General features: G+C 45.8%; 1 protein-coding gene across 2 annotated transcripts in view; it reads right to left on the reverse strand.

Annotated features, from left to right (window-relative positions):
- Positions 1-2,808: 2,808 nt before the first annotated feature.
- The window catches only part of thoc2 (THO complex 2), a 47,169-nt gene continuing 25,098 nt past the window's right edge, over positions 2,809-24,879 (reverse strand). Inside the window, exons 22-39 of one of the 2 annotated variants that reach the window (XM_036548784.1) lie at positions 22,618-22,782; positions 21,998-22,273; positions 21,281-21,422; positions 20,300-20,457; positions 19,587-19,715; positions 18,492-18,623; positions 17,081-17,265; positions 14,717-14,901; positions 14,213-14,315; positions 13,208-13,590; positions 12,815-12,873; positions 10,594-10,629; positions 5,896-6,033; positions 5,646-5,712; positions 5,410-5,546; positions 4,827-4,903; positions 4,500-4,547; positions 2,809-3,664 (exon numbers count right to left, since the gene is read on the reverse strand). In XM_036548784.1, the coding sequence (XP_036404677.1) occupies positions 4,520-4,547; positions 4,827-4,903; positions 5,410-5,546; positions 5,646-5,712; positions 5,896-6,033; positions 10,594-10,629; positions 12,815-12,873; positions 13,208-13,590; positions 14,213-14,315; positions 14,717-14,901; positions 17,081-17,265; positions 18,492-18,623; positions 19,587-19,715; positions 20,300-20,457; positions 21,281-21,422; positions 21,998-22,273; positions 22,618-22,782 (2,400 nt within the window). In that variant the 3' untranslated portion in view covers positions 2,809-3,664; positions 4,500-4,519. Of the gene's footprint in view, positions 3,665-4,499; positions 4,548-4,765; positions 4,904-5,409; positions 5,547-5,645; positions 5,713-5,895; positions 6,034-10,593; positions 10,630-12,814; positions 12,874-13,207; positions 13,591-14,212; positions 14,316-14,716; positions 14,902-17,080; positions 17,266-18,491; positions 18,624-19,586; positions 19,716-20,299; positions 20,458-21,280; positions 21,423-21,997; positions 22,274-22,617; positions 22,783-24,879 lie in introns of both variants that reach the window. The other variant, XM_036548785.1, reaches the window with a different exon arrangement.

Here is a 24,879-nt window from a genome sequence, read left to right on the forward strand (position 1 = left end):
CCCCTCCTCCCTCTGCCCCCCCTCCCTCTATCTCTCTCTCTCTGTCTTCGTTCCTCCACTGAAAGGCCCACTAAACACGCCTTCCCTCAGGTCTCAGGAGTGCAGCACCATGCCCCCTTCCCCCACTCGCATTTGCTCCATTTCCTATCACACCCCCAAGTGGTCAAAGCAACTATCTGTCTAATAGTGTTATGTTACATCACATTTAACATCCAGTGTAACATGTTTAGCCATTTCCTTCATTCCATGAAGTTCATTTATCTATATCTGTATTGTGTATATATGTTTTGTGTTTGTGTGTCTGTAAATGTTATGTGACATAAAATACACATACGTTGAATAATATACACACACATATACACATATATATCTATATTACATATGCACATACATTTATGTAATAACATTTCCATGATACAGAAATTCTCACTATATGATATATTACAAGCTTTTCCTTGGATAAAGGTCAAATAATAATGATACAGAAGGAGGAAACATTTTTTTGTTTATTAACAATAAAACAATGCCGATCCTCAAAGTGCTCCCTCATGTTCTCCAAACAGAAATTAGAGCCAACGATGTCTCCAGATAATACGCAATTTTGTTTACCTGAAAGTCGCGGAGAGAATGTGAGCAAATTATTTGAACAGCGGAATTTTGCCGAGGAGATCTCATCACCTCATTACGGGAACAAAAATAAATCAAAGGTATTGTCCCTGAAAACACGCGCGCAAGCCTGCAGGCTCTCAGGCAGGGAGAGGACCTAAACCGGTTTGTTGTCTGACAGAATTGGTCTCGGCACGGAGCTTTGTTTGGATGATAAATGATGTAATACGCAGCGCTCAGTCGTGATGTACGGCAGCCCCACAGTGCAGTGGTGGAGAGGCGTCGAGGACGGGCTCGCTGCCTGCGCTCGCAGCGGCTACGCAGACCTTAAAACACGACCACTCTGCTGAAGCTTATTAGGAAGCGTATCCTTTCTCAGAGCCACCCCGGAGAAAAGACAGAGCCTGTCTAAGGTCACCCTCCCCTGCCACAGCGACGTGGGGTCTAAAACACCACAGGTCACTGTGATTACCCCCCATCCACGCCCGGCTTTAATGCAAAGCACAGGATATTGAGCGATGAAATGTGTAGTGCCCGGGGGTCTGACTGCTTTCTTTAGATATAAAACTGGGGTAATGGGTATTCCCCCTGTAAAGCCACATCACATGGGTTTTCTATGCCAGGTTCTTTCCTTAGGGTACTGAGGAAAGGACAGATGCATGTGTGTGGAGATTCCCTTGGATGGGTTAAAGTCACTGCCCATTATCTCCATTCAGCACACAGGTGACAGAGATTTCTAATTTCAACACAAGACAGCAACTAATGCAGTCCTTCTTTCCTAAGTAGGACAGTCATATGCTTAAACAAAGAAAAATCTTTGCTTCCAGTTCCACTCAATAATACACAAATATATGGGCTCCCTTTTTGCTTTACTCAATCATCAAATTAAATTCAATTGAAAGTTTTCAGTTCCTTACAGCTCCATTATTTTGGTTGTACTTGTGTACTCACCTTGAAAATACGTCTAGTCAGAAAACAACTATGCTTTGTAGTATAAATGACATTTTAGGAACTATTATTCCATTAATGCTGCTACACTTTGGTGGACTATATCTACTACCATCAGTTGCACACGGTGAATGGCACTCTGGTTCCTACCTGACTGGCCGATTTTCCCTCCAGAGCGTCAACCACAAAATCATCCCAACATGACCTAATTATGTGCTGGAACTGATTTCAGTATGCATGTTGGAGAAGTGACAAGATGTCGGAATTCCTACCCTCAATGTGTCAGTAAGGGAAGGTTTCCAGTGCTTCCTGTTCTGCCGTTTGGGCTGCACTGCACACTACTGTATTTGGTTGGCCTCCATAATGTTCTACCTCTCACAGTGGACTTCCCTGTAGCATGCCATTAGGCATGTTGCCTACCAAGAAGACAACATATAACAAATAGGTTAAAGGGTATTTACAGCATTGTAAAAAAATCTGAAAGTGAAGGTCCAGTTGACCTCATAACTTTTTCCAAAGGAATGAGCCAAATAGCCTCTCCCTCAAGGGTAGGTTAGACTGTGATATAGTGTGAACTGGTATGAGCCTTTAAACAAAATTCTAATACCAAGTTATGCACAGTACCAGTCAAGTTTGGACACACCTGATCCAACATACTGGAAAACAAATTGAAAGACTGAAGAAAGACGATCTGAAGATTTACTCTTAAATGCTTGAAATTTGTTTCTTAGACAAATATAAATAGTAGAGTTGATGCCTATGTATGATTTTCTTTCCAAAAAACATTATTTTTGTCTACAATTTTTTTTTTTTACAATTTTTGTCTGCAAATAAAAGATACTGCATAATTCCCCTTGGGCAGCAGTTTCGATGTGATAAATAATAAAAATAAAGACATTTTAGAATAGTAGTAAAGAAAAATCCTTCTATGAGTAGGTGTGTCCAAACTTTTAACTGGTACTGTATGTGTGCCTGTTGGTGCATGAATTTCCATGAACTGCTTTTGAAACAACATGGCACATTACATTGTAATTAGGAGGGCATAATCAGGAAGGTCAAAATATGATAGATTATACCGAGACTCCACTTAACTAAAATCTGAAACAAGACTTCAATTTGAGCTGATCTTATGGCATTCGGGCAGGTCAATTATACCCATCACTTCACTAGCACAGATGATATTTAAGTTTTGTTGAACTTGCATGAAACGCTTGCACAATGAATAAGGCACATGACAATTATTTATGACCCACTAAGAAAACTATCATTTATTTAGAAAAAAAAGCATACACTGGTAGAATACAGCAGATTAAAAACTCCAAAAAGTTGTTCTGAAAGTTCTGTGACTAATGTTTGTGGTACAAAGCTTCTCAAGTTTTACAATCCACCCATTTGCATCGTGAAGAAATGCAACTTTATTTTATACAAATCATTTAAAAACGTGATTAACACGCATACAGGAAAATTAAAACAGATTTAGCGAGGGACATTTGAAATGAGTGTAACAGATAGGGATTTTACATGTAACCATTTTTATTATTGTATACATAATATACAAATATACCATTTTTATTGTTCCAAACATCTAAGCCTAAATATCACATACGTGGATTAAAAGGAGGAAAAAATAAATAAAAATGGCCATCTAATTGAGGTAAATGCAGAAATGCTAAAGGTATTAATTGCAATTTTTTTAAAAAAGCCTGACTAAAAAAAAAAAAAACGTTTAAGTTTTCATCACTTGAGAAATTGTACAAACTCACGCAGGCCTGAAGAAAGCAAGTCAGAGTATTCAATACCTGTTTGTACTCAAATTACACTGTCATGTGATCAGCACATTGTGCCAATATTGAAAGTAAAGAGACTTTCAGCTGGTTACTGAAATTACACAGTAAAGAACCAAAAATGGAGGTCGAAACACTAGGACTAGAACATTTCTAGGCAGAATAACAGAAAGTATCTATGCAGGCAGATTTCTCCTATCTGTGATGGGTCCTCTTTTCAGTCGGTGATTGATGGGGGGAAATTATGGACATAAAAGCAGGTGTGGTACAGGTGTGTGTTGGGTGAAAGCAGTGCTCCAGCTTGTTGCAGCCCACAGCAGAGAATTCTAGAGAAAACAAATTCTGTCTTTCAGTAGTTGTCACAAAACCCATCACTGTGCAGTCATCACTTGTCATTCAGGTACTGCAATCATGAGACATTCATACTACTGCAGCTGTACAGCACAAAAGCATTCCATGTATTGCCAAAGAAACTAGCCACAATATAAATGTGTACTACTTCAGGTCATTCCACTCAGAACCTCTAACTAAAATGATTAACATATAAACATCAAGTAGTATAGCGGAAGAGACTACCCATTCCAAAACCATCCATGGCGTCATTTTACAATTCAACACAAACTGTAGCTTTTTTTTTAACTGTAGCATTCTCTACAGCCTCTCTACAATTAGGTGTTTATGTGAAACCAATCAGTGTCCACCGTACCATAAAAAAGGGTTCTACATTTTACGTGAGATTAAGGAAACAGTAAGTATGGAAATTACAGTGAGCAAAATTTCCATTGATTTTGAGGTTCAGTGCATAATGACCTCTTATACACTTCCACCCCAGTCAGTAACTATGCCAGATGGGCCCAGACTCTCTCTAACTGCAATACACTTTGTGCTTAACATTGAGTACCAAAATTTTAGTCACAATTTTTTACTAACACATTGAAATTTGAATGGTGTGTGTTGAGTCACTGATATTAAGACAAAACTGAGCAAATGGTATAAAGAACTTGATTAATCATCAAGTTTATTTAATTCAAAGTTTAGGACAAAGTTCATTGCAATTGGATTTAATCTCGCTCTCCAGAAACCTTAATAATATGTTGGAGGGCCACTGCCAAAACCAAGATTGCACCTTGTGTGAACAAGCTTCTACACTACACTGCTTACCTTGGCTGCATCAATGTGCATTATCTGTGCTTGTCCGAGGATTTATGAGTGCGACTGTTAAGGGAATAGCTACATCCAGTGTCAAACACGTTCATCAAACAAGATCCACCAGGACATGACTAATCCCCTAATAGTAACTGAGGAAAAACAAACAACCAAAAAAATCCTGTTTGGGTGCCTCTGAGCAAATGGCAAAAAGCAAAAATTCGTGCAGAACAACAGTTTGCAACGGATTTGTAGTAAATAAGTGCATTGGGTTTCTTTACCGCAGCAGGTCAGTGGTGTGGGAATTGCATGTTGCTGTTTTGTTACGCCTGTGAAGGATATTGTTTTTTGTCTTCTTTCGCTCCTGTGCTGTCCCTCTTTTCTTTCTTGTCAGACTTCTCTTTTTCATGCCTGGACTCCTTTGATGAGCAGAAACACAGGGAACAGGTGCATGAGACAGATGCAATAAGGATTCGCACGGCACCACACAGGAGGAATGTGACAGTGGCGTGGATCAGCTGACCACCCTGGAAAATACTGAAATACTGAGCTGTCCATCTGAACCACCACAGAGGTGACATAGTTCGGCTTCTCTGTGGACTAAGTAAATGTCGAGGCACTGCCTTACACTGCTTGAAGGGAGAAGCATTTGCTCATTTAAGCCCTTTGTTTCAGGGACCTAGATTACTCTGACTTTCCCACCTTTATCTAAGAGCTAATATCCTGTACACTTACTGTATACACATTCCATCATTTAAAAATAAAGAGTAATGGCCATTTTTATCCCAAACCAATGTAATATACTTCTGCTTTGAAAATGTACTGTCATTTAACTGTTAATGTATGCTACATATCCAGTCTTGTACTTGCTGCGGATGCATTAAAGTTGTATGTGCTGCCTGGGGAGAAGAGGCTGGCTCTGCACCTTTTTGCCTGTAGAGGAGTTCTTCTGGGCCTTGGCCAGGTCACCCTTCTCCTTGCTGGTGGATTTGGAGCTCTTGCTCTTGTCGTTTGAGTGCGGCGAGTCGGAGGGACTGGCGCTCTTGCTGTGTTTGGAAGAGCCTGTGAGGAGGAGGGCGGCTGTTAGACAGATAAAACGGGGAGGGGAGGGGAGGGGAGGCTTCCAAAGCGCCGGAATAAATAAAATGCGTCCCCACTCACTTGTTCCGTTCTCATCTTTTCTGCGCTTCAGTTCTTGACTCATCTCACGGTCACTGTTTGAATAATCCTAAAGAAAGAAAGATGAGGTAACCGCAGTGAAAACCAAGCAACTGTGCAGCGTCGACTGTTAGCGCAAAAGCCTTTGCAATGCCCCGCGTGGCAAAGTTTGTTAAAGTAACCTAGAAAAGGCTGACAAAAGCAGAGAGACTTTACTCCAGCGGAGAGGAAGGGAGGCCTTGAAAGTACTCACTCGTTTCCTGTCCTTCCGGTCTTTGTCTTCCTTCTTTTCTTTTTCTTTGGAGCGGTCTCTGGATTTCTCTGAGTCTTTCTTGTCCATCTCCATCTCTTTGCTTTTGGACTGTGTGGCTGTGTTGTGGTTGGCGTAGTGCTGATGGGGATTAAGGGACACGCACGTTAAGTCACTGCTGCTCGGCTCCACGGGAAGAGACAACATTGCGCCAACCACTGGGGTCTGACCGCACTTCATTAGCTCAATCAAGGCCGGCCACAGATCGCTCCATGTGGCCTCGCACACTGACACTTCCACAAATGACCAGATGCCATACATACTGCTTTCCCTTTGCAAGGACTGAACTGAAAGGCTTCAAGTACCAAGCTGGACGGCTGAATTACCCAACTAGGTACTTTTCTATCACTGATCCCTGAATAGAAAGTCACTGCTTGTCAGCATCCAGAGAAACACTGCGGATGATGAACTGTGGTCTAGGAGGTGTGAACTGTAATCTTGTGTTGAGGTGGCTGTGGTGGATAACGGGCTTTATTTTTGGTTGACTTTGGAACTATGATGCTCCTTGGTGGGAGGCAAAATGTTGTTACACATACCAAGGGTGCTGGAAAAAAAAAAAGAGTGCACAGACAAAGCATAGCAAAAATACAACAAAACATTTTCAGTGAGAATGAAGTGAGCGACCCAGCTGTGAAATGCACACAAACAGATTCCATAGTTTCTTATCCATTCAACTGCTCACACTTCAGAGAGGGCACTGTGAAAGACACTACAAAATAAAAGGCCTGCCCTTCAGGGGAATACCATCCTTTCGCATTTGACAGATTTTGATGGCTTGCTGTCAGTTTTTTAGTTTTAACCTCATCGAGGGTCTACCTTGCCTTACTCCACAACAACATCAATACAACCAACAACCCCAGAGGAATGCGCATAAATCCAAATGATTTTTTCTGATGACGCTCCCAACTGCAGCTAATTTGCATCGCTTGTAAAAAGCAACACATAAAATGCGCCGCTAATCCTTGCAATCTTTACAACAGTCGATAAATTAATAGGGTGGCGACGACTTTACGAGTTCCCCTGAATGGTGACAGCTCATGACATACAATTAAGGCTTTTAAAATGCAGAGCTTGCGGAGAACATATTTCTCCGTTAATCAAAACGGCGACAGATGTTGAGTAGTGTGGATATTAGTATTCCCTGTAGCCACAGCTCTCCATTAGATATCAGTTTCCAAGTGGATGTGGAGTGGTAGCGTATGGGGCCAGCTGCTAGCAAACAGGAGCGCTGAAACCTGGACAGATTTTAATATGCTCTACCTGTCCACTGCTCAAGTGCTTAGAAACACACTGCTGTACCTATCTGTGTGTGTCTCTCTCTCTCGCTCAATGTCAAAGTGACAGGGCAACTCTGAGGTTTGCTTTCTCTTCCATCTCTCTCCAGTGGCGTCCAAATGTATTCGTAACCTTGACAAACTCTAGCTAAGAGATAACTTAGCGGAAGAAATACAAGTATGCAATCAGTATATTTTGCATAGTAAAATAAAAAAATCAAAATAATGAAATAATTCCCAAATTTACTTAAATGGTGAAATTCTACATAATATTGAAGTTCAAGGCTAAAAGGTTGCCAGTTACATTGATAGCAATGGGGAAAAAATGCTGAAAAAGTCAAGAGGGGCACCCAAATCCTGATACCCTGCATGATAAGCATGATATCCTAACATGTGGACATGGTGTACCCAGATGAAAAAAGCTGCTCATCAGCAGTCTGACTGGAGCCCAAAGGGTGAGGCTTATGTTGGAGAGACCACCATCTTCCTCCCTGTGAAATATGGCAGAGGCTGTTGTACACCTGGCTTTTTTTTGCTCCTGTCAGGATCATTCAAAGATTCATTCATTCATTATTTAGGACTCGTTCAAAGTACTCCAACTGTGCCTTGGTTGCCACTGTGAAGAGGCTCCAGGTAAAACTGTTTTCTGATCAGCCCTAATATTTCACATATCTGTAGGTACGGATGCAAACAACAAGCATACATTGCAATTAAATCTGCTGCATTATTTTTTTGTTACCGTTCATAAAGGGTAAGAATACGCAGAATGCGAATTCCACTGTCAAAACACGCTTAGCGAGCCAAGCGGTGGGCCCGACAGCCTCAGTGTAACGAGACGGGTCCGTGCTCCTGATAGTGTTAAAAAGCGAGGCGCTGTGAGTGAGCGCGGGCGCTTTCCCCGCAGCGGGCCCGCGAGTCAGGGCTGAGGGTTATGCAGTCTGACAGACACTCCCGCCTGCGTGCGGCATCCGCGCAGACCCGGGGCCCCCCTCCCCTTATTTACCAGTTACAGTGCACTCTGCGTGCTTCCCAGATTCTGACAACTCGCAAACAAAATATCACAGCTCAAAAATAAGCCATTGCAGAAAAAAATATGTTTTTTTCTTCCTGTAGCGTGTGCATAACATGCACAAAAAACAAGGCTTGAAAGGGTTTAGAAATGGGTGAAATCATTGCTGCCGGTTTGCTCACGGAGGGAAAGAGACTTCAGACGCCGGCTTTGAACCAAGCCGTCACTGTGGCAGTCTAACCCGGTGCCTAATTAGGCCTCTGAAGGCCTCTCAGTATTTGTTTTTATTGCCTAGGTATGTAAAACTACCTTTGGGCTTCAGCAAGCATTCAGAGGTTAAAAGCGGATCTGCGCCACAGTGGTATAGTAACAGCTGTAAATCGTCCAGGCGTACCCACTTGAAATGATTTCTCAAACATCAATAAATGGCAATATTACTGAAAAACAGAAGGATACATTTACTGCATTTGGCCTATATGAAAGTGCATGCATGTACTCCAGTACCTGACCCACAGCAGGCCCTTGCTAGGTCCTGCTAAGGTTTTGCAAAGGAAGAAACCCATAGAGACTCTGGCAAATATCCAATTGCCTTCAGCGCTAGTTTTATTTCCCAGGTTATCACAACTTCACACTTTTTTTTTGCCAAGAAATATGAATAAATTCACATTCAGAAATAAATGCCTGGGGGTCTTGCCCAGTGTAACCTTAGGGCTCAGAGGGGCTCTTAAATCCTAAAGCAATTTGAACGTGGATACCCCTTTGGGAAGCAGTGGACACTCCAAACCATAAGCAAATCTGGACCCTGTTTTTAGAGCTGGCATGACCTTGTGGGTGGGGGTTGTACATGAGGAGTGCCATCAGGGGGGTTCTTGCAGCCTGCGCTAGTCTGGTAGGACCAGGGTCAACAGCAGGACTGAGAAACACACATACAGCACAACACACATATAAAGGTGGCCATTAACCTCCTTCAAACTTCCCACAACTCCCACTTATTTACTGGAGCAATCTTTTGAATATTTCAGGCATTGCTGACTACAGCGGTAGTGCTTCTGCCCTATATACACAACCACATACACACACGCACAGACGTACACTTTACCTCCAGGGAAGATATTTTCCAAAGCAAGCAACTCAAAACAAACACCCTGATCTGGCAACCATTGCTCTGTGGGCGACATCATGACTAAGAGCTGCCCTAAGGTTCTTAGACTGAGAAATGGAGTCCGCTCTTCCACCAAGGGCAGGACGAGCTCAAGGCAAAAGTGGAACACAAACCTTAAGGAGCCCTGCTTTCTAACATCGCAGTGAGATAAGGCCGGTGTCCCTTCCCTGCGAGTGCAAAAAATATGACCCTTTGTAACGCACTGCCGGGGAGGATTAGATCTTTCTCATGCCTGGTACCAGCTCTGTCTCTTTCCCCATCTGATTTTATAGATAGCGATGCCCTTTCATCAGGGGATCCCTTTAAAAGTAAGCACCAAGATGCGAGGCGTCAGCACCTGCTTGAAATTCTGGTGGGGAGCCGTTTGAAGTGGTGCCATCAGCATATTTCTGAATGTCCTGTCATTTCCTTCATTGACTGCAACAGTGAAAACACTCTCGCAGCCGCCGGTTTGACGGGCGCTATCCAAAGGGGAATCGCCGCAGAGAGGCAGAGCTGGCAAGCGGCTGAATCAAATCAGAGAGGGGGAAACTTCAAGCACCGCGCCGGGGAGCGGGGAGGGAACAATATGGAGCCAATTCGAAATCGCGAGGCAGTGCAAGGCTGCAATTCCAGTCCCCCTGCTCGGAGCAAATTTGTTAAGAGAAGCTTTATTTTTTGCTATGACAGCATATCATATTCACAGGAACTAACCAGAAAAACTCTGGCATCATTGATGTCATGGTCTGAACCCAATGCATGTACATATTACCCACACTTTTCCAGTGCTGTCCAGTGAACTGTAGCGGTAAACAGCTTTAATTCACTTCAAAAGGGCACAATTCAGCAAAAAATACTGTTTACTATAAAACAGGCATCACTAATCAAACACAGTGCCATGTTGTAAATGCTATATTCACATAACAAAATGCATTACATACCTGGTTACTACAACACCAAAGGTACGATCACTCGAGATTACTCGGGCAGTGTAATCAAATTAAGGATGTACACCGTGCAAAGACATCCACGTAAAGCAGCCTGTGAAAACCCCCCATGTCACAGGAAGGCTGCTCTCTGCTCCAGTATCTGCCTCTCTCCCGAGACTCTCCCTGGGAGTCATCTCCTGGCCCGGGGTTTGTGTCCCACTTTTAAGCGACCCTGCCCGAGTGAGCTGGGGGAGGGAAAACGATTGAACACTGAAAAGGGGTGCAAACCTTTGATGCGGAATCCTTGAGTTCGTTGAGATTGTCCTGTAGGAATGAATGGAGATGACAGATGAGCTGGAGAGGGTTGGCAGACACCGGGAGGGGGGGGGGTGGGGCAGGATGGCCGTCACTCCACACAGCCCCACAGACCTTCAAGGACTTAGACTTTGACATGGTTATTTGGAGAAAGAGACTTGCAGAAAAAAAATGGAGAGGGGGGAGGAGGAAGGGGTGTTTAACCTGGTTCTCAAATGAAATGTCTGTGTTTAGTGTTTCAATAGACATATAAAAATAAACTTCTGCTTTATAAAGCCCCTGAGAAGAGAATCTACTTTTTTCCCCTCTGTGAAAGGATACATCTCTATTCTTCTGTGAATGGGGTCATTCAAAGCAAAATCTAACAGCCTCTAAGATTTCAATGAAACGTGGTGCTGCCGTTTCTTCTGCAAAGCACACTGCTCATACCGACTGTGTCTACATCTTAATAACGTTGTAAGGCCTTAAGAAATAGGTTCTTTTGGTATCTGTGCGCCCACCTTTCTTTGAGATAATGACAATCCTACAAATTCATTCAGCATATTCATTTAAACTCATAAACTGATTAAAACAATGCACATACAAAATGATGTTGATACTTTAACACCATGCCTTCCGGAACCTTTAAAACTCCATATGGAAACAACCAGACTGCTAGTTCTGCATGTAAATACAATGCTCTGAAGGCCAGCTTATGTATGAAACTACTAAAAATGGAACTACTATAATTAAGAATAATTCAAACAGTACTTATGATAAAAAATGTGAAATTTATCTGGAACACTGCCCCTATTGCAAGAACAACTTAAGCTTGTGACAAATCTGAGGGCTTGTTAGAAAGGGGATTTCATTTTGCACTGAAGGACCCACTTTCACAAACAGGGCCTGCGTGTGTTTGGCTGTGGTAGTGATATCTGGTGGACATCTCTGCCCCTTACTTTAAAGTGTGAGTGTGTGTGTGCATGTGTGTTCATGTCCTTACAATGCGATATGAGGGCACTTGCGTGGGATATTCTATAAAGATAATAAAGACTGTGATAAAGGCTCTGGGACTTTTTCCATTTCAGTGGTGTAAGCTCATCTGAAGAAACTGTGAGTCGCTGACTGTCTAACATGCTTTTGTTGAGTACTTTAATAACTTACAGTTCGTAATGGACAAGACATGGGGGAAACTCAATGACTTCTTGGAGGTTAGGGAACATAAAGAATTAAAACTGCTCCCCGGAGCAGATCCTTCTGGAAGGCTACACCCACGCTTTTTTTTTTCTCCTCGCTGCTTTTGGTTTCTTTTATTTGTTCCTGTTGCTTGTGGTGCATCGTGGGGGTTTGTTTTCTTGGATTGCTGGAGGGGGCTGGCTGTCGCTGGCTCCTACTGCAGGTGGTGAGGTTGGAGGGGGAGGGGGGACGCTGCGGTGGGCGGGGAATCCCCACTGGACACGCCTCCCACCGCTCGGAGGGACGGTACGGACACACGCTGCCTGACGACGGAATAACGCGAGAAAACTGGAGGGCGGGGGGGTGCGGCAGAGCCATCTCTCCTGTAGGGGGCTCCTTCTCGGAAGGCACTGTGCGGCGGCATGATGTCGATCCGTTCCCTGCTGGACTCGGGGAAGGTATGAAGCAACCGAGACGCCGTTCCATCCAGGAATTCTTCCGCGTTCCTTCATCTTGATCCGCATACAAAAAAAAAAAAAAAAAAAACACCGACACGCTCCGCTCGTCAGCGGGGAGCCCGACATGCTTGAAGCAAATATTGCACTCCAAAAGGGGGGGGGGGGAACAGGAGAGGGTGGAAGTGCAAAAAAACGCCAAAATAAACGACAAAAAACACGATCTTATAAAAAATCTTTTTTCAAGGGAAAAAAAAAACAAAAAAAAACATACTGAGGCACTTGAGCTGGTTTCCTCCACACTTAAAACGAGAATGCGAGAAAAAACTGCTATTTACAACATTCTGCTAGGTCCTTGAAGGTTTTCATATAAAAATATTCATTACAAAAAAATAGTCCATGAATGCTTTCTATTATTTTTTTTTTTTCCCCAAATACATCTCTCCGTGTAAAGCTGGACTCCAGGGGCCCCCGTGTGCGCTCTCCGTGGTGGACTTGTGGGAAGACGGACACTCAGAAGAACACTTGGTCTCCAATGGGAAGGGGAGTACGTGAAGGCGCAGCCTTCCTCAGGCTATACTAACCTTAACAGCGGAGGAGTGCGACGGCGAAGAGTGGGTGTCGAGCTTTCGTCTCTTTTGTTCTGGAAAAGAAAGAGAGAGCGAACAAGGTGAGCACCAGCGCCCATTTCTGAGAGTCAAGGTGTTGCGCTACGCTTGCTCACCATCCACAGCTTTTACAGAGTGTTTACATTTACACTTCTTCATTTGGCAGACGCTTTTATCCAAAGTGACTTACAAGTGAGGCAGAGTATAACACAAGCGAAAGCTATACAAAGAGTCACAATGTTAGAAGCGCTGCATCACCTAGTTGATTTTTCACCAATGTCACACATTCCCAAGGAAAAACAAATATAAATACAAGACAGCTGGCAAGCAACACACGGTAAAAAGCCCACCCCGGCCACGACGGCTTACCCCTTTCGGTCTCGGCCGACTCTGATCTGGGAACAGGTGACTTCAAGGACCCAGCTGCAGTATTCTTCTCTCCCTTGCTGTTCTCCTTGGCCACGTCACGCTCCTTGGAGGACTCCTTGTCAGAGGACTTGAAGTCTGAGTTGCCGCCGGCCTTGGCCTTGTCCTCCTTGCTCTTCTCGTCCTTCTTGGGCTTGTCCTTGTCGGCCTTGGGCGTCTTCTCCTTGCTGTCGCGCATCTTCTCGTCTTTGGCAGACCTCTCCTCCTTCTGCCTCTCCTTACCGCTGGCTTTGGCCTCTGGAGTGCCGCCTGGAGTCTTCTCTTTCTTCTCCTTTTTCTCCTTCCCACTTTTCTCTTTGTCTTCCTTCTCTTTGCTGGTTTTGGTGCTGAGCGAATGAAATATTGGCATTGTTAGACAACTATGGTCACCGTCACCAGAAGATTTGGTCCATTTCCTCCACAAGCTGTCGAGTTCGTTTCCCCTGAATGCTACGGATGTATGAATCATTTTCAATTCGACCTTTAAATTCTGCCTTTTTAACAATCTTAGAAGCTCACACAAAAAATTCCAGCTTGAACATTTATTACACCAAGTATTTTATATTCCGGTTACTTCCATCTCACCACAATTCCTCCACAGTGTTACTTTGAAAAGGTTCCTTCACACAGAGCAATTCTCTCCCGTTGTCTGTGTAACAACCATGTCTTAAGAAAAAGGTTACTTAAAAGCCATTTCCTTCAGCAATAGCTCAATTTAATAGAATAGAATCCTCGAATACTGCCTGAAACACTATTCAATTTGATTACACACTTCATGGGGAAGACACTCTTTGATAAGGGATTGATGTGTTCTGCTGGTAACTTCAAATAATAACCTCGCTGCTAAACTTTGCCACCTCTGGGCCTAAACTTTTAATCACATTATATGAGAGATGAGAGCAGTACATCATTCCCAGGCTTGGCTGAAAGTGCCGAAATGTCAAGTGGAGGAGAAAGGGGGCGTTGTACCTGTTTGGAGCACTGTTCCCATTGCTGGTGGTCACTTTGGTCGTTGTGTTGTTGGTTTTGTTGGCAGGTTTCACAGGCCCCTGAGATTTCTCCTTGGATTTATCTGAAAACCGAAGGTGGCGTTACGAGAATATACAGAATTTATGTACATCCAAGGAACGTGAGCACCATCCTATTACAATTTAAAGGTAAAGAAAAATAAAATCTAGATGGAGTTTTATGGTTGTGGATTTTTCAAATGCACTGCAGAAGTGCTTGGAGTCGGCCACAAGTGCTACACAATTATAAACCCAAAACAGAAGAAAACTGACGAATAGTGTACTGGAAAAGGTTGAAACTAATGAGCATTATACAGCTGAATGCTGACATGTGAACAGGTGTAAAATCATTCTGAAAGACAGGAATATCACTATTTGTAAACGTGAGAAAGCTCTGCTTCACCTAAAGCGACGCATTACGCTTGACCCCCGTCCCATGTGCACGCATTATGGCCTGCGACCGTACCTGTGTCCTCAGCGGCGCCCTCCTCTGGCTTGCCGGCGTTAGCGGCGGAGGGAGCGGGCTTGCCCGCGCTGCCCGGGCCGTTCTGCAGGCTGGCGGGCGTGGCGCTGCGCACCGGCTGCTCCTTGTGGTGGAACTCGTTCTCAGGGACCATGTGCACTTTCCTGCCTTTCAACTGCCCTGAGTAGCTGCAAGTCGCACACACGGTTACAGGAGGCACTGACACACACACACACACACATCACATCACACCAAGTGCAGCAACAACAGAACGGTCAAAACCGGGCAGGCAGAGTCAAAAAGGAAGTGGCAGGTGACAGGGATTCCACGGCTATCTGTTCACCAATTTGAGGTGGTTGAGTTCCGCTGTAGCAAATAACCAGCTCTGAAGTGTTTTTTAGCAGGACTGGGGAAGTAAAAAAAAAAAAACTTGAAAGTGAATTTTTTTTTGTGATGTCTAGACAGACTATTAGAGATCTTCTTCGCTCTTGGTACGATGGCTGCAAGGATATGGTAGACACTTTTCCTGACTCAAAATCTGAAGGCTTAATTGTTGACTCTGAATACCAAGGTAATCACAGTAAGTTTACGACTGCAGAACATTTAATCAAACAGCTTGTTTAGGTGTGCTTTGGAAAGTAGGACTGACGAAGACCGCGACGCTCTGTGAAATCACTAAATCTGTAACCACAAATAAAAACTCTATTTCACAAAATAACTGGATTTGTTTTTCACTTAAAAAGCAAAAAATAGCAGAAGCCATTAAAAGCTGTTGCCGCATTCGTGTCGGTTGTCATGCAACTTGCAGAGTTGCTAGGGGAAGACCTGGAGATGTTTACCGTCACAAAACCATCTGCTTTTGATTCCAGAGCATAAATAGCAGCCACATTAAACTCCACAAAAACACTTGTTCTTTGAATAAATACATTTAAACCCCGTTGAACAAAGTAAATACGCAAGCAACTGAGCACCTTTCATTTGTATTATTCTAATTATAACATTCTTTTACTTTGACAAACCATTTCATAGAGGGTATTTTGCTACATTTAACTAATAAAAGCAGGCTAAACATCCAACCTAATTTTCACCTCTTTTTTGAGGGTGTGGGGGTGGACTATGTTCGCTTGCCTTTACAGGCCATCAAATATTCAAGACATAACAACAACATAAAAAGCTAGTGTTAATTCATTTCTGTTTACAGGGAGGGCAGAAACATACAAAGCAAGTGGAGGAATACTGCACGCACCACGAATCTTGCGAACACGAATTTTCAACGAGCAAACGAAAACAATCTGAGAACGGTTAAGCAAAAGCAACGCTCAAGGAATTTCTCATTAACTACCGCAAAAGCTCAGAACACAAGGAGAGAAACGACAATGACTCATACCGCAGCCGCCACATAACATGTCCTTTTCTTTGCCACCTCAAATTTGAACACAGTCAGGAGTATGTGGAGTTTGCGACCCAAGAGAACGAGCATGTATAAAAATCAGTCGCGCGCTATTCACTTAACTTCTTCCACGGTATCGCTTTTCGATCTGTGCAATATAAATATGCGGCTGTAAGCAGGCGGCCAGGAGAATGTCATTAGCGGCAGACGCGAGGTGCGCACGGCACGCTGCATCTCGAGAAGATGATGTTTGTTTCCTCTCTTCCGTTCCCCGGCGCCATGGAAGAGAAAAGCTCATTACGATGGATAACTGATAAGATCACTTAATCACGACTGGACAAAGGCTGGTGTGATCCCAACAAGTCCTCTCCTATTGAATTAATGGTTTTCATTAGCCGACAATGAGGGACTTTACTGCAGGCGTGACCTTATCCTGCCATTTAATCTTCCCCGGGATTGACTGTGGTGAAATACGAGCGGCGGGAGGGAGGGAGGGGAAGCGTGGTGCGGCGCCCGATTATGCCGCGTCATTAGCGGAAGAATGGTGAGAGGAATGGGGGGGGGGGGGTGCTGTCCCTGGGTACAAACACTGGCTCTGTAGTGGACCATAGTGGAGCCGGCAAGATGGAGATGCCTACTGAACAGCCTCACACACCGGCATCAGCACTGTCCTGCAGTGTCAGCACAAAAACCTGCCCACCTTCACTCAAACGCTGTCCTCCCTCTGATCGCGAGATAAGAAACGCCCTCATCTGATACCTGCGTCACACCATAGGGCTTCTGTTTTCACTGAGTGTGACTGTGTCTGACGGTTACACCTCATCCTAAAAATATGCTCGCATGTAAAATGTGCTCCCCCCACCCCACCCCCTTGGAGTGTGTGATGTGGTGTGTTTGATCTGCGGCACATTGTGGGGGGGGCGTCGTGGAAAAACGCAGTGCAGAAATTCACACAAGGCTGGATCGCTCTCTGTTACCCCATAGCCAACGCATAGAGGTCGGGCCTCTTCTCCTTCTCCTCCTGGCAGATCTTGTGGACGCGGCACTCCAGGGCCTGGCCCAGGTTCAGCACTTTGGGGTAGCACGGCAGGATCTTGGTGAGCACGATGAGGATGTTGCGGATGTGCGTGTACTCGCCCGTCTCCAGGCAGTGCACGGACGCCTGAGGGGGGGGGGAGAGAAACGGGGCGAGCGATGAGGACCGACACGCAAGGACGGGCGGGCGATGATCGCCGCGCGCTTCCGTTCACCAACACGGAGAGACACACAAACAGGGCCTCCTGCATGCCACATCACTGTTTAAATCTTTCAGAGCGCAAACAGTCATCAGAGGGCGCGCAGTGGACTCAAGAGACACAAACACAGCAAGCCTCTGTTTGCGTTATTATTTCAGGGTCAAAAGGTTTCTCTGACCCAGCTGAATAAGTGTGTTTACTGAGCCTTGCTCCGCTCAAGGCCAGCAGAATGCTGCTGTACGGCCTGGGCCACAATCCTCATACACGGTTAATAGGAACCAAAACAGCCTTCATTAGAAATCTTCTGACAGTTACACAAAAACGGGTGTAATTAAATGTAAAGAGTTCCATTAAAACTCTGAACGTGGAGCTCTGGTGTTACAGTAACAACTGACAAGCTTCCTCTGCACTGTAACACCACTTCGAAACAGTCTATATGGGTGCAAACACAGTGATGCAGAACACTGGTTTACCCACACTGTACTAGTAGTGGGCATTTAATGATAGCACAGTTTACAAAATTTTTATTACATCTTTTAAAGGTCTTGTGGGCTAATCTTCTGTAATGTTTTTTTTTCCACCAAAATACACCCTGCAAAATTACAGGTAAAACAAAGAGCACTGCAGGTAGCTGTATTTGTCTCCCTATTTTAGTGTATCTTTGTCTATTTTAGTTTGTTGTTTTGCTTCATTGCTCTAATTTTTCCTCTGCAAAGCAAGCAAGACAGCAAGTCTGTACATGCTGTTTTGCTTGCTCTGGGAAAAAAAATGCTACTTTGCAACTAGCTATTCTCCTGGTCATGTAAGTATATTTAAATAGAATTATTTATACTGCAGATATTAATATGAATATATTCAGATGTGCCATCTCCTGCAACTTCTTTTTGAAAAACTCTGACTTGAATCCAAATTCTTGCCAGTATTCGGCATAACGTTACACTGCTTACATAACCCTGCGTCTGTGGTAGAACAAGATTCCATTCTGGATAATCCAGTTCCCAGAAACATTCTGTCGAAAGTGGGGAACTGCGTGTTCTTTTTCAATGAAAATGATTTTGCAGCACAACTTTTAGAATTTGAGTATTGTCAATTCATGTTGTGAAATGCAAAACGCAAATTTCAGCTCCGAACGGAAAACGGGAACAGCACTCACTTTAGTTAGCTTGTAATGCCACTTGTGGACGACGTGTCGGAAATTCTCATAGTCCAGTTGGTCCGCCTTGTTCCCCCCATCAAAGCCGGTCGCTCTGAAGATGGTGAGGAACCCTGGGTAATTGCCACACTCCTGACACAGAATGGGGAAACAAAGGCAGCAGCACACGTTAAAAACACGAGGAAGCCCATGTCAGAAACACCGCTTACAAATGCAGGCTTATTTCCAGCCATTACCCATTTATAAAGATCATACCGCAGCAGAGGAAAAACAGCTCATCTTAAGGTGATGGAGCCCCGCGCAATTCAGCAGCAATACCCTGATCCTTCATTAAATGCGTAATGGCGGTATGCGCGAGGACGGAGTAATTTGCCAAGCAATTTGCGGCGGGGACTTGGAGCCCGGACCAGCGAATTCCCACTGACACATGCTGCTGAATACAACAGTGGCTGCGACGGCTCTGTGGCAGAGCAAGCCTCTCAAGCGCTTCCAGGAGCTTTCACACTGACCGATGGGAAAAAATAAACCACGGTGTCAAGTCAGTGTGTTTATATCTGCTTCGTCACGTCTCATCAGTGTTGCGCAGTGCCGTTCAAAGGTTGAGCGGTGTGCCTTGCGATCCGTCAAAATTTGGCAACTGAATACATGGTCAATTACTGTAGCTCACTCCCTCTGGCAGCTATCAACACTTCACCTGGTCCAATAATAGAAAACAGAACACCAAGTAAGGTACCTTTACTCTCGTTTCTGAGAGGCCAACTCAAGTTGACGTGTCACGTGTGCCACTGTGATGTACGATGTTAATTTTTTTTCATATCTCAAGCACACCATGTGTTCCACTATGAAGTAAAAATTAAAGGTAGTGTGACTGAACAGCAGTTCTGTCAGAGTGCTGAAATACAGAGCAAGCAGCCCAGACGGCTGATTTCATACTGTCAGGAGGAAGCAGCAGCAGAAGAGCGGGTCAACAATAGCCCGCTGAGGGACATCAGATCGGTGTGCCAGCAGCTTTACGTTGCCTCTTGCACATGTACACACACACACACGGAGAGGCCGCAGGGCGTGTTAGTCACACACGCGTTCCGCGCGCGGTACCTTCTCGTAGATGGCGCGGTCGCTGTGCCACCGGGTCACCGTCTCCAGCATGCAGCACAGGAAGCGGCCGTAGCGGCGGGCCTCATTCTCCGTGCAGCTGGCCACCGTGTAGATGATGTCCGAGAACACCTGGCGGAAGAGGGAGGGGGTTACACATTCGCCGATCGCGTCCCCCTTCTACACATCTACTGCTCTATCGCTCAACAAAACTTTTACACATCAGGCAGAGCCGGTCTTCATTCAAACTCAACACGGTCAGACACAGAACGATCAGACAGGGACTCCACACAATCACGCAAAAGCTATCATCTAAGAACACCGCTGCTTACACATCTCCTTTATGTAAGAACTCATTTTCATCTGTGTTGGCTATCTAGGGATGGTTCTGAAAACCTGGGGATGGGTCTGAAAAACTGCAACCCGTTCACTAAAGAAAGATTATTCAACCTAAATGAACTGAAGATTCCTGGGAAGTCGCCGAGCATCTGTAAACAAACCCCAGGGAAAGTATTCGCTTGGACATACACAAGCACACAGTGGTCCCTCACGAGGCTCATTTGTAATACTCTGCACGTCCAGCCCAGCTCTTTCCCCTTTCATCTCCTGTCTCAGAGCCGGGTGCGTTTTAAGCGGCTTTGGTTACGCTTGTGACTGCGCAGGGCCGTTTTACAGTTTAAAAAAGCGTCTCGCAGAACGCGGGGCGGGTGGCTCACCCTGTCGTAGCACAGCAGGGTGCAGAAGTTGGGGGTCTTCTGCTGGTGCACGAGCTCGACGAAGCGGGCGCAGTAGACGGCGTCGATGGCGGAGAAGATGCAGCGGGGGAAGAGGCAGAGCTGCAGGAACTTGGTGATGGTCTCGTTCTTGGTGGACTCTGCGTAGGGACGAGCAAACGTGTTGAGAATGTGCACCGGGTTTAATTAGAGAAGCTGTGCTGACACATAAATGATCCTTTTCTGCTACGGCACTTACGCTTGTTGAAGGACTTCTCTGCCACTGATCTACCTACTCTACCGTATACTCCCAATCCCACACGGATTTAAGGTAGCACTCCAAAAGGTGTTCATTCAGAATGCCTTCCAGGAGAGAGAGCCAGCTCCTCTTTTGGTAAGGGGGTTCTGTTTTGCAGACTTAACCGGAGGAAGGAACATAGTATGCTGATGAAGCTTCCTTCACCTGCTTTCTTACGGATTCAGACAGCCCTCAAGGCAGCAGCCATTTTAATTCCAGAACACAAAAAGAGGAAGTGCCAAATGAGGTTAGCAAAAATATGAAATAAATTATTAAATTAAAAATAACATGAAATAATATAATCTCAACGCAGCCCTGGCCTCTGTACCCGTCTTCCGAAATCACACCCCTCAGATCCGACAAATTCCTTACAACCAGCAGCCAATCAACACCTGGAAGAACACGTCACTCAACCTCTCATCCAATACATCCAGTGGCTCATTAAAGTGGACATTCTGTAGTTTTTTTCCCCCCTGGATACATCCAAGCAAGGACTGTCAAAAGTAAACCTCCCGAGGGCTGGTGTGCATAATGGATTTTTGTGCCAATCTGAAATATTTATTACAGCTTTAATACTTAATATGCGTTTAATTTATTAGTATTTTTTTTTTAAGCAAATGCTAAATCACAGTGTAGGAAGAGAGGCAGACGCTGCTGGCCTATGGCAGCCGGTGGGGGTGACTCACTGGCCAGCAGCCAGTTGTCCTTCTCTAGCTTGAGGCGGTGGAGGACCCTCTGGACGTGCTCCAGCTGCTTCTTCTCTTCCTCCAGCAGCTTGTCCTGCAGCGCCGTGCACCTCTCCTTCTCCTTCTTCTTCTTATTCAAGGGCTGCGGGAGACACAGACAGCGCACGCTCACCACAGACGCGCCCAGGCGCCCTGCTCCTTCGACTGTAATCGGAGCGCAAATGTGTCACTGTGCCGGGGGAGCCAGAGATGCAAGCCTGAGTCCCAGGTATTGACACCCTTCAGCGAAGTACTATGAACTGCTTCAGCAAATACACAACTTTACACATAGGTGTCTAGAAATGTTACATTTTGAAGTCTTATTGTCTGAGGACAGGCGCACAGGAAGGGAATATTATCATATCTCAATGTTCTGTACCTGCACAGAAGCAGAAAGTTATAAAATAACGTCAACGCCAGTGCCAACTGTAAGCTCTGAAACTAAACTGCTCAGAACTTTTCAGCATCCAACCTTAGAATCCCCGTAGCTGTCGACACTTTAAATTAGTTTCCACGCAGCTCTTCAGTACACAGAAACACTATTACGGCAGGTAACACCGCGGCAGAGAGAGTGATTAAACTTTCAGGACATGCCTGCTAACACAGCTGTCAGAGGAGGACTCTGGGGAGTAACGGCAGTCTCTCAGTGGCACCAGCGCCAGCCGCCGCGGGACCTACCATCTCGGGGTTTTCGTCGATGGCCTTCATCTGCGCCTTCAGCTTGTTGACCTCGCGGTCGTAGGCGCTGTGGGGCACGGCCAGGTCGTACATGGTGAGCGACCAGAAGGTGGCGTAGAACTGCGGCCGCAGGTCGTCCCACACCTTGGGCAGGTGCAGGGACACGACGGCCTCGTGCACCGGCGCCATCACCAGGTCGCACGCGGCGATGTACTTGTGAACTTTCTGCTGCTGCCGGTTGCCTTTCTCCGCCTTTTTCAGCTCGTCGTACTTAGACTGCGGACGACAGCACAGAGGTGACAGTGAGCTCAGCACCCACACCAGTACACCCACTGACCAGTGCTGACTACAGAGACAAGAGGTGAAAGAGAAAAAGACATTACAAGGGAGGGAGGGAGAAACTGGGGAGTGTCGAGAGAGAGGGAAAAATAGAGCTAGAGAAAAAAGGAGAAAGAAGAAAAGAGGGCTGGAAGCAGGGTTCCAAAGGAGAGAGGGATTGAGGGCTATGACCAGACAGACAGCAGAAATGAGTGGGGTGGAGGTATAAAGGGAGAGGCAGGAGGAAGAGGGGGGCCAGCAGCGAGGCTCAGCGCTCTCTGCCTGGTGGAGTCCCAACTCACCAGGATCTGGTGGGCGTACATGGGGCGGGACAGGAAGAAGGCGGCGTCGTGGGGCGTGTGGAACTGGTTGCAGAGGACGTCCACGGGCGGCACGCGCTTGATGTAGTCCTCCGTGCTCAGGTTGGAGGCCAGGAACCCGCCGAACTGCACCAAGGTGTCGTGGCACTGCGGCGCAGGGAGCGGGGGGAGGGAGGGAAAGCCGAGAGAGTTAAACACAGGGCCTCTCTCCCACAGGCTCGCCGCGCGTTTCCGCGGAGATGCACGCGGCCGAGATAAATCCTTACGTTCCTCATTTATTTGGAGACGGCACCTCAACTTATTAAAGCCATCCATCAGCGCGCCCTCCTGAATCAATGGAATGCAAAGTAAAGCAAATTGCTCTCTGTGTCTCACAGAGCGGCCGCTGCCACAATGCAGGGGGAAGGAGGTGGTGATGCATGATCATAACCGCTGGACCAGGAGGAAACCAAGGAGTTTTCAATTAAACACCAGAGCCCTGACGCTCCGAGAGGACGGAAACAATGTGATTATAAAAAAAAAAAAAAAAAAAAGCAGCGCTCCACAAACTTTGATTTGTTGAGATTTTGTTGTGTAAAATAACCCTGCATCATCTCTCTCAAGGTGCCAATCTAATTCTGGCGCACGGCACAGATACCCACGCATGTCTTCAGGGGGCCGTTGGAATGGAGTTGCAACCCGGGAGAAAAGGTAAGGATCATTTAGTAGGCAAGAAAACAACAACCAAAAAAAAAAAAAAAAAAAAAACCTCACTGCAAAATGCATTTGAAAGGCCAGCTCAGAGCCGGGAACAACTGCCAGGTGACACCATTTATGTTTCCCGAGATTTATAGCGAAATACAGGGGGAGAGGCGGAGGCAATTGGAGCGTCTGGACAGGATCTTGTTAAGGGAGGTCAGCGTGGTGACTGAGTGGAGAGCGTGGGGCTGGGAGAGTGAAATAACTATGAGAGAGGACATGAAAGGGCCCAGGCCGCTCTGCCCTTTCCCTTCCCCTAATCGCTTTGCTGCGGCACCGCTCTCCCGCCACTGATTCTTACTGTCGTTACCGGGAGGCAGAAATTTCTCCAGGACCGACAGGCTTCTGCCTGTCTTCCCTGGCCTGGGGCGTTTTTTTTTTTGATCGTCTGGGCCAAATTATCGACCCGGCTCTTCTGGTTGCCATCTCCGTTTCTATTTTTGCACGGGAGAGGCAGGAGAAACGGCAAAACATCCGGTCTTTAAGGGTGCGTGCTGAGGAGCGACTGTGGGGCTGAGCTGTTGTTACGGAAAAGCGGGCACTCTGTAAAGCCCTGTGCGCTTTCGGTCTAATTGCGGCCTAGAACAGAGGTGCTGCAGATGCTACGCAGCGAAACTCCCCGTCCGCCTCGACTCTGGACAAACCGCTGAGGAGAGGGACAAACTTGTGAAGCTCACTGGGTCGGCTCGTACGGACCGAGTCCAGGCGTACGGTACACCGGATCTGTGCCTGCTAGTCTCTGGGGATCCACGCTGGTGCTCCATCAAAAAAAAAAAAAAATCTCCGCTTCATCTGAGGAGCGGCTACTGGGAGGCCGCAGAAGTGAAAATAAGCACAGCGTGTCTATTCATGTCTCCAGCGCCCCACAGAATACTAAAGAGGTCACTGTACAAGGCAATCACAGAATGGGTCCTGTCCTACATCGACAGTGCCCTAAATCTCGCGCCTTCGCTTCCATGAAGACAGGGCATTTTTCACAAGAGGGGGAGACCTGGCATGTAAGGACAGAAAAAGGACCCCAATGCGCTCATGTGATCTGGAGGGGAGGGACAAGGGAACATGGATTTTAAGTGATCTGCTGTGTGCTTCCCTGAGTCGTTGTCACAACACAAGACAGGGATGTTACTCAGAGTAAGAGAGACAACTGTTTCATCAATCAGTTGTTTACTTCCTTCATGATAAATCTAAGTGAAACTGATGGCGCATCTTAGAAATCAGCGGCTCTGGAAGTGTCTTTTTCAATATGTTCCTGAATTAGAAGCAAAAAAAATTAAATTACATTAGAACACAGTCAGAAAAACACAAAGGGATTCACTTTTAATTTGGCATTCAGCTGTTGTCCAGCTTCAATACATTTGTTTTAAGGTGCGAATGCATATGTTGTCAGGCTTATGCATAAATCACGCCACCACATCCAATGCACCGATTCCATCACCCTGTCTGAGTTGGGCTGCATATGAATCATACTCGTGCTGTGGAATTTGGACATTCGGGTTGAGGGCAATG

Source organism: Megalops cyprinoides, chromosome 16, assembly GCF_013368585.1.
Source record: "Megalops cyprinoides isolate fMegCyp1 chromosome 16, fMegCyp1.pri, whole genome shotgun sequence".
NCBI lineage: Eukaryota > Metazoa > Chordata > Actinopteri > Elopiformes > Megalopidae > Megalops > Megalops cyprinoides.